Source organism: Rhodnius prolixus, unplaced genomic scaffold, assembly GCF_049639745.1.
Source record: "Rhodnius prolixus isolate KJV_2025 unplaced genomic scaffold, Rpr scaffold_9, whole genome shotgun sequence".
Lineage (NCBI taxonomy): Eukaryota > Metazoa > Arthropoda > Insecta > Hemiptera > Reduviidae > Rhodnius > Rhodnius prolixus.
Window position 1 is genome coordinate 13,108,262 of NW_027411604.1, and position 14,443 is coordinate 13,122,704.

The 14,443-nt window shown below is 35.4% G+C and overlaps 1 protein-coding gene across 4 annotated transcripts in view; it reads left to right on the forward strand.

Moving 5' to 3' along the window:
- The window catches only part of LOC141453907 (uncharacterized), a 637,650-nt gene that overhangs the window by 478,800 nt on the left and 144,407 nt on the right, over nucleotides 1–14,443 (forward strand). For all 4 annotated transcript variants that reach the window (XM_074127531.1, XM_074127530.1, XM_074127532.1 and 1 more), the window contains one exon: nucleotides 4,323–4,470. In XM_074127531.1, the coding sequence (XP_073983632.1) occupies nucleotides 4,323–4,470 (148 nt within the window). The remainder of the gene's footprint in view (nucleotides 1–4,322; nucleotides 4,471–14,443) is intronic.

Here is a 14,443-nt window from a genome sequence, read left to right on the forward strand (position 1 = left end):
TTGCTAAAATTCCCTTGTAAGTACCGCTATATCTGTATATATATACCTGCTTCTCCATTTCTGGCTCTTAGTTTCTGTAACTCAACCAACCCGCATAGCCACGTAAGTTTCAATAATTATAAAGAATTTATTGTATTTTACTGTTTATTTTTGTATTACTGATTTTCTATGTTACTGACTCTGTAAATTGTTTTGTATTTGTAATATCCAGGCCCTGAAGAGGACAATATATTTGTCGAAACGTTGGCAAAAAGACGAGTTGTTTTATTTGACCGATTCCTCGCAAATCTTCCATCCTAAATACTTATTAGGCATAAAACTTAGTGTTAATTTTGTCGCCTACTGTTTATGTTAGTCTCAATTAAAAGATTGTAAATGTTAACTTATTCATTTCAATTAACTAATATGTACGAGTATTATTTGCTTTAATTTCACGTAATTTTACTTATTTCTTGCCGATTATTTAGTTTGTTTCATGAACAGAAAGTGAGTGACTACTTTTGTGGACGATTCTTTTTTTCTAGGCAATTATGGAATGTTTTATTATAAAATTATATAAATAGTAAGTTCCTTAATATTTTTTAGTTAAAACACCAATTTTCTATAAAAGAATATTTTGTTTGCGGTTACAAACTGTGGAAATGAATTGACAGGTTTTTGTCACAATTCCATTAATGTCAATACTTTTGCCAATATTTTATTATTAAATGTGACAAGTTTAATTTTTGTTTTAATTGCATCAGGAATTAATATTTTTATAATAATTAATTTTAACACTTTATATGAATATTTAATATGATTTTGTTTAACCTAGCAAAATAACGTAACATTTTTTCAATAGGATGAAAAATTAGTGCCAGTTTCAGCCATGATAAACTTTATTATGCCGAGCTTTCGACCTAGAGACTAGGTCATCTTCAGGGCTAATAAGAGTCCATGAACAGACAAGACAGAAGACCCTCTAATGATGTTAAACAGTATATTGTAAATTAGCCCTGAAGATGAGCTAGTCCCCTAGATCAAAAGCTCGGCATAATAAAGTTTATCATGGCTGAAACTGGCACTAATTTTTCATCCTATTGAAACTATTATTAAGTCACTAAAACAGTAACATTTTTTTTTTATAAATGTTGGTTCGAAACTCCCGCTTCTGTCAGCTGCAGAAAGCCATTCCATATTTGTAACGAGAATCTTGATTTCCATATTGTATTTCAGCACATTTACTGCTTGGGTCGTAGTAGTGTTCATTTACTTAGGACTTTCTCAAGATTTGAAACCCACAAAGCACCGCTCGAATCGTTTTCCTCCAAATTCTGTAAGGACAGTGTAAAAAGATGATTGCAGAGATAAATCCTGTTGAATTGTAATTATTCTTTAATATTTGACTCGAATACCTAGTGTTGTTATCTTTGTTGATACATCTCTATGTTTAATCTACATTCTAGATAGTTAATTAAGCACACGACGTTTCTAATTGGGTTATTTTACTCATGTTCAAGTATAAAAATACATTTTTTTATCGTAGAAACACTTTATAACAAAACTATTTCCATTAAAATCAATGAAACCATTTTTTAATGACCCAACAGATCGACAATATCTAAATTTAAAATAATCCAGAATAACTGGAAGCTAATATTATAATTTTGAATTAATTTAAGAGAAACTTTTTATACATTTTAGTAAAGCTTAATGAGTATAAAAACAATTGTTATAAATTATGATGTTAGCCCATTGTTTTTAATGAAGTTATAATAATTAAACCATCCTACTATCAGAGTATGCTTTGTATCTGTCTGAAGGTAGATGGAAACATAAACAGTTGCTGTAGCTAAACAATTCTAAAATTTAATAAACTAGGTGTTCTAGGATGGAAACTTCGTAGTACTAAAGGTTAAACATAATAGGTGAAGTGAGGTCATAGCTACGACCATTGTAACAGTCAATCATCAAATATTATCTAACCTTACAGAAAAGTAATTCTATTACTTTATGTTTGAGAAACAATTTAAGTTTGTTTTTTCTTCAACCTAATTGAGAAAATATTCAATACAAATTTTTTTAGGTTTTCTAGGCGAAAAGATTAGAATGACTACATTGAGTAGTTGTGCAAAAAACCTAGTCTAAACTTTAGAAAAATTGTAATGATTTTTTTAAAAGTCTTTGATTATTTCGTTGGATTTAATTAATTATTTCACTGTATCATTTTAGTTCTAACTGTACAATTTAAAGGCATTAAATGAAGAGTGATTTTTATGTTGATGGCGCCGTGTTTACAAGTTAAGGATTGCCGTTTATGCTATAAAAGAGATGCTGAATTCTTGATGGTGTATAGCAGTTTAGGGGTATACTCGCATCTATATTTGGGAACGTAACTACTATGGTAGACACATTTTTAAATGCACTTGGTATTTAGAGAGTGCGCCGCGATAAAAACTTGTAAATTGTTACGTAAATAATTAAATTTTAACACTCTCGATTCATTGACCAACTGCAGTAACGTTTCTCAAAAGGCCTCCAAAATTAAGCCTATCTTAAAATATTTTTGTGAATCCAGAAAATGTTAGGGTAGAGCTCCCTGGAAATGTAAATTTTATGAAAAAACACGTGAAAAAATGGTTAATTTTTTTCTCTTTTATGTAAACTACAAAACCCAATATTCATCACATGTGATTCAATTTTAAAAGCTCCCTCTTAGGTTTAGTCAGATAAAGATCCAAAATATTATTGCGCTCTGTATTTATCAGATTTTCGGGTATTATGTTCAGGTTTTAGGTTCTGTAGCGCAAAATAAGACCTAAAAGAACTGTTCTTCAAGGCCGATTTTTACTCCTTTTAGCAAATCATTTCATTTTCTTACTAAGTTACTTCGATCGGACTACATAATTTTGCCGACACTGTTAAACATACGAGGTGTGGCTATTAAATAACGAGACTATTGCTATAAAACATTTTATTTTAAATTTATACATATTTAGTTATTATCACCTTCACTATACACCCCTCCCCTATCCCTACAACGCTCCATGCGAATTTACCATTGTTCGAAACAGTGCTGGAAGTCTTTTTCTGTGAGCTTCTGCATGCAGAAATGTGTCATGACGCCAGCCGCTTTTTCTTTCACGGCTTCAACGGACTGAAATCGTGTTCCTTTTAATGCAGATTTGACTTTGGGGAACAGATAAAAGTCACGTGGGGCCAGGTCAGGCGAATAAGGCGGATGGCCTAAAACTTGGATGTTGTACTTAGCTAGAAACGTCTTGCGACAGACAATGTAGTGTGAGCTGGCGCGTTGTCTTGATGGAGAGAACCCATGACTTGTTCTTCCACAAATTGGGTCGTTTTTTTCCTTACTCTTTCACGGAGTTGAGCAAGCACCTCACAGTAGTAATGTTGATTAATTATAATCGATATTTTCATCCGTTTTGGACGTGGAAGAGCGAACCGGGCGGTCATCATCTCCGACGTCTTCTCGGCCATCTTGGAAACGCTTGAACCACTCAAAAACTTGCGCACGTGATTAACATTCATCGCTATAAACTTTTTTTAATAAAAGATAAGTTTCAGTAGCGGTTTTACCAATTTTCATGTGAAATTTCACGACAATTCGTTGCTCTACTACATGTGTAGTATCGTGTTTTCGGCAAAACGAAACTAACACCTCTTATACAAACGACGGTTCCGGTCAGACAGATTTCTCTACAAACACGTGAGACGCTGCAATCGAAAGAGAAAGCTTTACGCTGCACAGCTGTCGGTCGTTAGGATTTGGCGCATGCATAGTTCTTCTGTAGCAGCATCACTCTCGTTATTTAATAGCCACACCTCTTAGTTTAAGATCTACCCATTTTAGTATCCGAGAGTCCTTTCCTTCTTCAGACAGTACTCTCTGGTTAGTAGGGTTAGAGGCACCTTAATGGTTTAGAGGAATTGGAAGTCTTAAGAACAGAAACTCATACCTGTTTCTAACAGCAGCGTTTATTTGGGGTTCTGTTTCTCCCAAAGTACCTCAGCCAAGTGGCTTCATGTTGCCATCTGTAGTGTAGTTCGGTTTTTCTCCTTTAATTACTTTCCAAAGCCAGTTTCGTGTCTAAAGGAGACGCTCAAGTCTATTGTTTTAAGAATGTCTATGCTGTCCTTTGATGAAAATTACGGGCGTCCAAATGGATTTCTTATTATTAAGTATTATCTCACTTTGTTAACGAACAAAATTTATTGGTTGCAATGAATGTATATCAATTACAATATTGTGTTTAACAATCCAAAATATTTTCATACGTCACATTATGAAGAAATATTTGACAGGTATATTTTTGTTGCAGATAATGATGTTTCTACTGTGCGCCAGGCTAGTTGGATGCCAACCTTGCCGGTTTAATTCCATGTGTACCTGCAAAAGTCCACCGACTCATCCAGTAAATACAACTAGGGATATCACTTGTTTGGGCGTCCCGCTCTCCAGACTACCAGGTCAGTATTAATTTGACTGCCCTTCTTATTAATATTATAAATAAATTAAGTGACATATTAATCTTAGGAGCTACGGTAGCCGAGCGGTTAGAGGCGAGACCTGCCAAGCTAATATGTATTGTGGTACTGGGTTCGACTCCCTGGTCTAGGACCTTGTATTTTATTTAATGGTTAATAAAAGAAATTTACAGTAAAGTATGTTTGCTTGTTGCCTCCGTCCACGACACCTAATTTGGTAGTTGGACGGCTTTACGTCTGACAAAAATAGGTGATTACTTTACTTTACTTATATTAATCTTAATTTCTAACCAACACACTGATTGAAATATGGAACTAGGGATATACGATCATTCTCTTCATCCTAAAATAAAAGGTTTTGCCTCAAAAAGCAAAAATAGCGCATTTTCTTTTGATTAATTAATTTCTTCAATTTTGAATCTAAAGATATATCAGTGTTTGAATCAATCAAATCAGGCTCCTAAATTATCGTCTTTGTCTTTTTTTTTTATGAACTCTATTCCCGAATCGTAGACTGTACAAATTTGATTCAAGTAGACAGGCATTTTTGGATAACCAGCGGACTTTAGCTAGAAACAACAAGCAAGAAATTTCGTTACTTAACGAAAATATTTTTTGTTTATTTTTGATCCTTTTAAATGAGCTACTCGTAATGATCTGTACAGGTGTTTTTTCAAAAGCACTTTATTTTATAAAACGCCTCCAGAATGAACTTAAGTCTAGCACTGTCCTTTCAATTCATATCAACGCTCACAGATTTTTGCAACTTATTGTGATGTACGGGAGCGTCTTCTTAATGTGTGGGAGTGGAAGATTTTAAGAAGAATATATGGCCCCATTCAGGAAGGGGACAGATGGAGGATAAGGACCAACAAAGAAGTCATAGATCTTTATGCCGATCAGGATCTAGTTGGCCTTATCAAACAACGACGAATTAGGATAGTTGGGTCATTTGGAACGAATGGAGGAGGAAGGAATAGCCAAAAAACTATTTCTTGGACATCCAGGATTGGCTAGGAGGAGTGAGTGGTAGCCCCCGGGTGAGATGGCTGGACAACGTTGAGCAGGATTTAAGAGATTTGGGCGAAGATGGAGAAGAGCGACCCAAGAGTGAGGTGAATGGCACGATATTATTGAGGAGGCCAAGGTTCTTCATGGACTGTAGTGCCAAACAAGAAGAACGCCTACAGAGGGACGATGGCCTCCAGTTTGAGACTCTATTATTCACATAGTTTAAACAATAAAGGTTCTCTTTACTAATGAAAGCTAATAATTTCCATTATAGGATATAGTTTATGTATGGTAGAGAATCTATTTACAAAATAGGGAAATGTCGAACATTTACCCGCAAAACAAGTGTTGAAAATGGACAAACTGATATGGTTGTTATTGTAGGACTGGTAATAGGCGACATCTATAACAAAACAAGTGTTACAAATATAGTTGCTGCTATCTCTCTTGGCTCTCTGAACTCTTCAACAATACCATGTTTACAACAAGCGCAACAAAACTCTACGAGGAAGAATGATTTAGAAACTGTAGACAGTGTGAATGTAACGTGAATTTGTGTTTGAAAGCAAAGGGCCACTAATGAATTTATGTATAATTTTACTGACTAATAACAAACTTTGTTACATGTAAAAAACAAACGCTTCTATGATATTAATTAATGAAACTTTTACCATTGAATGAAACACTTTGTAGTAGAGGGAAAATGGCGGTTCTGGGACGCTTTTTTTGAGGAGCCAATCAGAATGCAGGATTTCTTTTTGGCCACGCCCACCGGCCTATCATCGAATTCGACGAGGGTTTAGGCCACGCCCCTCCCCCCTCCCCCCTTACCCCCTCCCCTTCCCCTCTCCAATCAGCGAATTCGACGACACTTCCTCTACCCCCCACCCCACCCTATCCCTACTCCTACTACATGGCACTTACCTTTACCCCCACCCCTCCTCCTCCTGCTCGTTGTCCTCCTCCTCCTACAAGATGGCGGACCTCATACCAGCTGTTGTGCACAGCTGTGCTCTGACCAGCTGTTGACCACCACAGCTGTGCTCCGACCAGCTGTTAGCTCCAAGATGGCGGACCTCATGCCAGCTGATGACCTGAAACATACCTCTCACCCCCTCGCCCATTGATGGAGAGGAGGGTGAATTTTTTTTATTTCTTACCTTGGATTCGATCCTACAACCTTCGTGCTGGTAGCCACGTCATCTTCACCACTCGGCCACAGTGATAGTCTCGCTCACTGTAGTTTTTAATGTACTCTTATGTTTTACCTTGGAATTATTTTTAAAAAAAAAAAAAAAAATCTAGCCCCCTCTCCTAAGATTTTTTTCTTTTAATAACCAATTTAAATTAACTCCCCCCCCCCTTCACTGTTACACACACAGGCACATATATATACACACACACAATATTGAACTTAAATATTAATGGCTGACTCACTTTAAATAATGAAGAAACTTACCCCCTCCACCTGGGCTGCATTCGCTGTTGATGACGTGACCTTCACTCACTAAAAACTAAACACGAACTAACACTTAGTCCTACCAGCTACTACTAGCATTCCCTCCCCCCCCCTCTCCACCATATTTAACAACAGCTGGTTAAATAAGAAATATTATTTAAACTGCTAACTTGTATCATTTACGCATGCGCAAACTCCAGTCTCCAGTGTGTGATAGATCTTTAAAAAAAAAAAAAAAAAATACAGGAGGCAGTTGCAATATCGATTACTTCTATCGGCTATAATATCGGTTGTATATGTATTGATTAATATCGATTTTATTTCTTAGTATAAGTAATATATATAACAACAGCTGGTTAAATAAGAAATATTATTTAAACTGCTAACTTCTATCAACTAGGCATGCGCAAACTCCAGTGAATTGTGTGTGTGAGAGTAAGAGAGAGAGAGAGATCTTAAATATACAGAAGGCAGTTGCAATTTCAATTACTTCCTTCAATTACCATATTTTGAAAAATAAAAAATAAAATAAGAAATTATTATAACACAACTTGTTATAACCTTAACTAATTAGCATATCTCTTACTATTTCACTTTACCAACTATACAAACCTGAACATATCGTAGCCTCAATAGGATGGCTCATATTATTTCCTGTTAAATTTAATAATTTACTTTACCTTAAGTCTGAACATGTAGCCATCATACTTAACCCACATAAACTTTCTTGTAATATATATATATATAAGGAAAATAAGAACGAATCAAAATTAATTAAAACATATTATTTAAAGGAACCATACAAGTTAAATAATTAAATTTTAAAGTAATTTATTTTACAGTATAAATTTTATTTAAATTCTATGTCATATCTTCTATTATTAAAGCCTTTGTACATTATTAACAGTTTTTTCTTTGATTGTTGGTAATCTTCCACCATTTCATCAGTTATCACTGCCGCAAATCTGCGTGGAAGGAAGATCCTCGTTGGGTAGTCCATTGTCGGGCCAATATAATGTAAATGGGCAACGATGGCATCTCCAAATTTAGTGTTGATTCTTTCGAATTGTTTGACTTCGTATGAGTATCCGGTTCTCAGATCTGATAGTTTGCCAATGCCCGCTGACCTTATATTCACATCATTCAAAAAGCTGGCCAACTTAGACATCTAAAAGAAGAATATTATATGAAAGTATCACATCATTATTAAAATAATGTTTTTTTTTTTTTTTTTTTTTTTTTTTTGAAGTATTATTACTTACCTTTGCTGTGTGTGTAGTTAACGTTCGGAGTGTGGGTAGCGAATGGAGAATTATCTTACAAGCCTCACTAATTTACCGTTACGGATGCCCCCCCCCTCAGTGACGTCACCTATAGTTAGCCAATAGAATTGCGAGCTTCCCTTACCCTCTCTCTCTCTCTCTGACAAGTGTTTCTCTCTCTCTCTAAGGTGATTCCACACCTGCCACCTTTGAAACAGGACTCAACCTGTCCGTTAACTTCATGTTTCTTAGAAAAAATTTGAAAACTGAACTTTGTCCTTATTAGCTTTTTATTGCTTTATAAATAATAATAAAACATTGAATGTTTGTAGACTTAAATTGACTGTTTGATCAGGCAAATGAAAAAAAAAAAATAATAATAATAATGATGACTCTTACCATTCTCATGTACTATTCTCAACGTGCGCAAACTGCTGCTTAGTTTTTTTTTTTTTTTTTTTTTTTTTTTTTTTTTTTTTTTTTTTTTTTTTTTTTTTTTTTTTTTTTTTTAATAATAATAGAAGGAATTCTTGAAAAAAAAGAATTATTTGACTTAATACATTTATTGAAACAAAACTTTAAAAAAAAGATTCTTATATTTACAGACAGATATAAAAAATTTCTAATACAAATAAAATATTTAATTTCTAATTACATTAATATGAAAGAAATAAGAAGAGAAATGTTTGCTATCGAAGCACTTTATTTCAATGTTGGAATTTTAGCTGCCTTGCACCAATCATATTCAAACATTGCACAGAATCTGTACAAATCCATTCATGGTTTACGAGATTTTACATCTCGCCAGTGACCAACATTCAGGTTTGTGTGCAACTCAATGCATTCGCCAGTGACCACATTCATACTTCAAGGCAAAAATATTTCCGCCTCATTCCAACCTAACTTATTGTTGAGCCAGCAATTGATGGCTTTAATTCGATATTGCGTACATTTCTCTTTACAAGTATTGTGTATAATACACTGATTTCCTGCTGCTTCTAATGAATCAAGTTTTGGACAACCATAATCTTCTAAATTAATTACACAACAACTGTACAGATTTTGCAAAAGAAATTTTTTCTTATCACTACCCTTAACAAAAACAAATTTATAGTTACAATCAATAAACTTGAAAATATCTCTAATCATTTCATATTCAATATCCCCATCATTCCATTTAATTTTATGATAATAATTTTCTAACCAATAATTGGTTCTTCTACTTTTTTCACATTGTTTATGTTGGACAGGTGGCTTGAATATCCAGTGTCTAACTGATTGAAAATTATAGTCTAATAGAGAAAGCTCTTTAACAATATATCCTCCTACACTGTCTACAAAACACTGGAAGTCAGTTATCAGTAGGCCTGTCTGAGCCATTCTGAACACTGAATTAGCTCTTCAAGCCTTCTTATACCATACGACGTACAATACCTGTTAAAGGATTATATTCTACCACCCTGTCGTGAATAATAAGACAATAGGCAGTGGTATTTGGAGGGAACATTTCTTTTGATTCAAATTCCAATCTAACATCTACCGGGCCACATTTGATAGATTCACACTGTTTAGAACAATCTATTACAATTAAGGGTGTTTTCTCTTTAAAATTTTGTAAAGAACTTAGAGGATACATTTGTTCTCCATAATATGACATTTGAAAGGAAGCATACATATGATACAGAATGGCAAAACGGTTAGACGAAAAATCTACATTCAAATCGCCGTATGGGAAAGCTTTACAATTAAGATAAAGTTTTACATTTGAAATTGAACAGTGGTCAAAGTGACTAGCGTTGCTTTCCACATTATTAGCACGTCCGGTCTGAAAAGCTAGAATGATATATCGGGGCTTTTCCATTTGACTAGTTGTCTTTACTGACCAGATTTGCCTCTGAGTGGCCGGCAACAAAGGGTAATCATAGAGTTCCCAACTTCTAAAACTTAGAGCAAATACCTTAGCAGATTTAAGATGACGCATAAGAGCTAATCTCTGATGTTCGTTGACTGTTACATAGGGCAGCATCCAGCAAAGCTTCACCATTTCAATTTTACACCTCTCCACCGCTTGTTCTTCATTCAGCCTGTTGAATTTATAGGCATTTCCATCTTGTCTGCTTCTAACAAGTATCAATTCTTGTTTAACATTAATCACAATCTTCTGATAATCTTCACAAAATCCCAGCAGCAATGATAGCGGAATGCATAAATTAAAACATCCTTCTGCTGAAGTGATGTTGAGAGCATCGCTTTGAGGATAGCACCAGCCCCAGTTTGTAATATACTGACAACCTGCCTTAAGCGAAACCAGCCCTTTAAGTGTACAAGCTATTCCTGGGTTTTTTACTCGATCTATTTCAACTCCACTTAGTTCGTATCTTATTTCATCAAATAGAAATGCAAAAGCATTATTGGTCAATTTGGATGAAACAGGAACTGCAGAGCCGTCTTCCTTTAAAAACTTGCCTTCCAAGTAGAGCAAACTTTGACTAGGTAGCGTATATAGATCTTGATGCTGTACACTAATGCGTATTTCGTCGCCTGGTAGTAGTTTTGAAGAAGCATATGGGTGATGGGAATGCAATTCTATGCACTCGATTGAATTGTCAAACTGACATTTCTCTTCCAAATCTAACACTTCCATGATGATGATAGAACGTAGTAACCTGCAGCCTGAAGAAATCGAATACTGCTGTTGGTCAGCGATGTTCGCTCGGCAACTGTTCTCACTGGAATGATGCTCTTTTTCTCTGCAACTGTCCTTTTATCGCCTCTTCTAAAGTCTAAACCCATCTCAGTCTAGTGATCAAATGAGCAACTTCAGTTGTGAGCCTCTCTTTTATAAGACATCCAGCAGGAAGAGTAGACAAAGCTGACCGCAGTTGTTAGTGCCAACTTTCTGATACTGCTTCCGGTTCCATGAAATTCGATTTCCCTTTACATAACGGACAAATTCAGCAGGGGGATTGGCACCACTGCTATCGAAGAATTGAACATATTCACCTCTCTTCTTGTAACAAACCCAGTGAGTACCACTGCCAACACTGCTATCCAAATTAAAAATGGCTCGTTCATTTTTCCATGGTTTCTTTGGAAATTCATCAATCATGAATACTCCTCTGAAATGAGGAATTTTATTTGATTTTGCCAACTTAATTAGATCAAAATTACTTAACCGCAGGCGAGGTAGCGTATCCAGCATTCCTTTGGCTTTTACACTCAATTTTGAAGATTTGCCACCCATCCGCCTAGGAGTGGGGATGATTCTCTTCTTTTTCTTCTTATCTTTAGCACGTCTCATGATAAACTGAATCATTGTTAGTTGTTTCTGGCTTTATATATGAATATTTTTAACATTCTCCCAACTGTTGTGTGAATTATCTAAGCCCAACCATTTCACCAAAATTCTATCACCTTTCCGTTTAATAACCTTCTCCACTAGGTAACTGTCGGGATGTTTGGCCAGCTGCAGTTCCTCTTGATAGAAACCTCCAGCAATCATTTGCCCCTTATAATCTTTCAGATGATATGTGAACGGTATGGTATTTTTCACTTCAGCAACTTTAAATATTTCTGTAGACCACGAAGGGCAATAGCCTTTAGCAAATTGCGCTTTATATTTGGATATGCGTACATGATCACCAGCTTTGAACTTGGGAATGCTGCCGTTTTTCAAAGTTTTCTTCCCATATACTTCACGTAATAGCTGTTCTTCTATTTCTTTTCCCCGTACTGAAGCCGGTGCCATTTTAATCGTTCTGTGTTTAGTGTTATTATATTTGTTCAATAGCGATTTAATGTCGGTTAACCAGTCGTACGATCCTTGGAGACTAAATTTTTTCCACATTGCCGCTTTCAGAGTACGATTGAATCTCTCCACTATTGAAGCTTTTAAGTTACTATAGGTAGAATAGTGATTTATACCGTTCACGTTCATCAGCTTGCCAAATATCTTGTTGTAAAACTCTTTTCCATTATCCGTTTGCAAATTGTTTGGCTTCCGATCGGCTAATACTTTCTCGAATGCTTGACTCACTTCCAGGGCTGTCTTATTCTTCAGAGGGATCGCCCATGCATATTTGGAGAAACAATCAATCACAGTCAACAGATATTTGTGACCTTTATTGAATCTAGAATAGGGTATTAGTTCCACCAGGTCGGCTTGCCACAGATCATCTAAGCCCTTCAGAAGGACTGCTCTTCTCTTGAACACTCTTCTTGCTGGTCTATGCAACTCGTTTACAATCTGTTCCTTAACAGAGGCCATGATGAAATGAAGCTTGTTTATGCCCACACTACGCTATTATACCTCCATCTCTCAGCTGAGCTTCAATACTTTTTATTTCTGCGCTGGCATTGTTGGTACCAAGTAAGCTTCTTAATCGATCTACAAGCTTGTTAGGATCTACAAATCCAGCACCCCTTTTTGCTGAAAACAATTTTGAAATCACATTCTTGTATTTCATGTTTGTGTTCAGAACTTTAATTGGTCCGGAAGGGCTGTGCCCTTCTCTATGAGCGTTCGTCTGTTGCAGTATGCTCTTATAATTGATATAATCCGTCTTTTTCACCAGAGACAAGTTTGGATTTGTCATGAATAATAACTCGAAAAGACCTGGTGTGCCGAAATAGGTATTATCACCAACAGATAGAATGTCTTTGCTGATGGAGACCACTGAGTCACCAATACTAAATCTCCGGCCGTCATAAACTACACCATATATCATATCCAAGTCCTTGGTCTCATTTTTAATAAATTTTTTGATATATTTTGAGGACATTTCTCCAACTTCCTTCAAATATTTTGCTGAAATTTCCTTCCCTTCAGGCGTTTGTGCTTGTTCTCGTCCCTCTTGAAGCGGGCTAGTTGCTTCAGCAGAAGTAGAAGAAGTTAACTTTAGTACTTCCGGTCGCTTTGTGGTTGAAAGTTCTTCATGCCATATTTTTGATAATCTTGACGGTGGTGTAGTAGCCGATTCCAGCCTCAAAAATTTTAGCCTCTTTGGAGGTGGAAGGGGTGTTTCACAAGTAGCTACTTCCGGTTTAGGAGATTGTTTTAATTCAAGTGGTGGCTTTTCCTGCTTTTCCACCAATGCTTTCAATGGACTCAATAAAGGTTGATATTTCATTTTCAAATATTCATCGGTCTCTTCTCTGTTTCTCTTCAATAAATTACACTTTTCTTGAATCGCCTTTCTGGTTTCGATTATTTCACGCATTACAACGTCACTAGTTGACCCCTCCATGGCTCAATGAACAGTGATGTTCAAGAACGAGGTTAAGGTATTATATAGGCTTCGAAACCTTTTCGATACCTTCCCTCAGTAATCTGTCTATCTTTGTCCAACACTAGAAAGCCAAATCTATTTTCTTTCCAGCACCTGTGGCAAATTTTTCTGAAAGTTTTGAATTCCATGTCGGAATTGATATGGTCATCGTAAATTCTTCTCAAATTTAATTCATCTTGCCGAAAGAGTATTAGGAAATTTGCATTTTCTCTTACTAAGTGCTTAGGAACTCTAGTATAACTTTGACTTAGATAAAATATATCAACTCCACTGTGGCGCCCCATACAAAAATAGGCTCTTACATTATCTTGCTTGTCACATGCTATATCATCGAAAATAATTATTGAATTTGGCAGGGCCTCTTTAGGTGGGGGAACTTGAGAATTGTCTTCAAATTCAAAATAGCCAATATCTTTTAAAGGATCTAAAATTTGAGCTAGCTTCCGGTACTTGGGCTGTTGTAATGACTTTGCAAACAAATATATATTTTCATATCTCAACCCCTTTGGATCGTATATTAAACTCAACATCAGGTTAGTTTTCCCACAATTAGACGGTCCGCATATTAAACATCTAATGGAATCTGGGAAAAGCGGACCGTGTTTGGAACATTTTTTGGAAGAGGCCCTGTCGTCAAGGTTTTGCACTGAGAGGGTGTGATGTTGCTTTATCAAGCGCATGATGAAGAATAACAAGAATCGCTCTCCCGTCTCTTATATATATATATACATAACTCATGCTCATTATACAAAAAAAAAAATAATAATAAGTAAATATAATAAATAAAATAACAATAACAATAAAAAAAGTAAAAAATAAATAAATAATATATTAAAATTAAGATCAAATATTTACAAAGCATGCATACTAACTATAAATTAAAAAAAAAGTATATAAAATAGAATTTCCCGCCACCTTTTTTTGTATTTTTATTT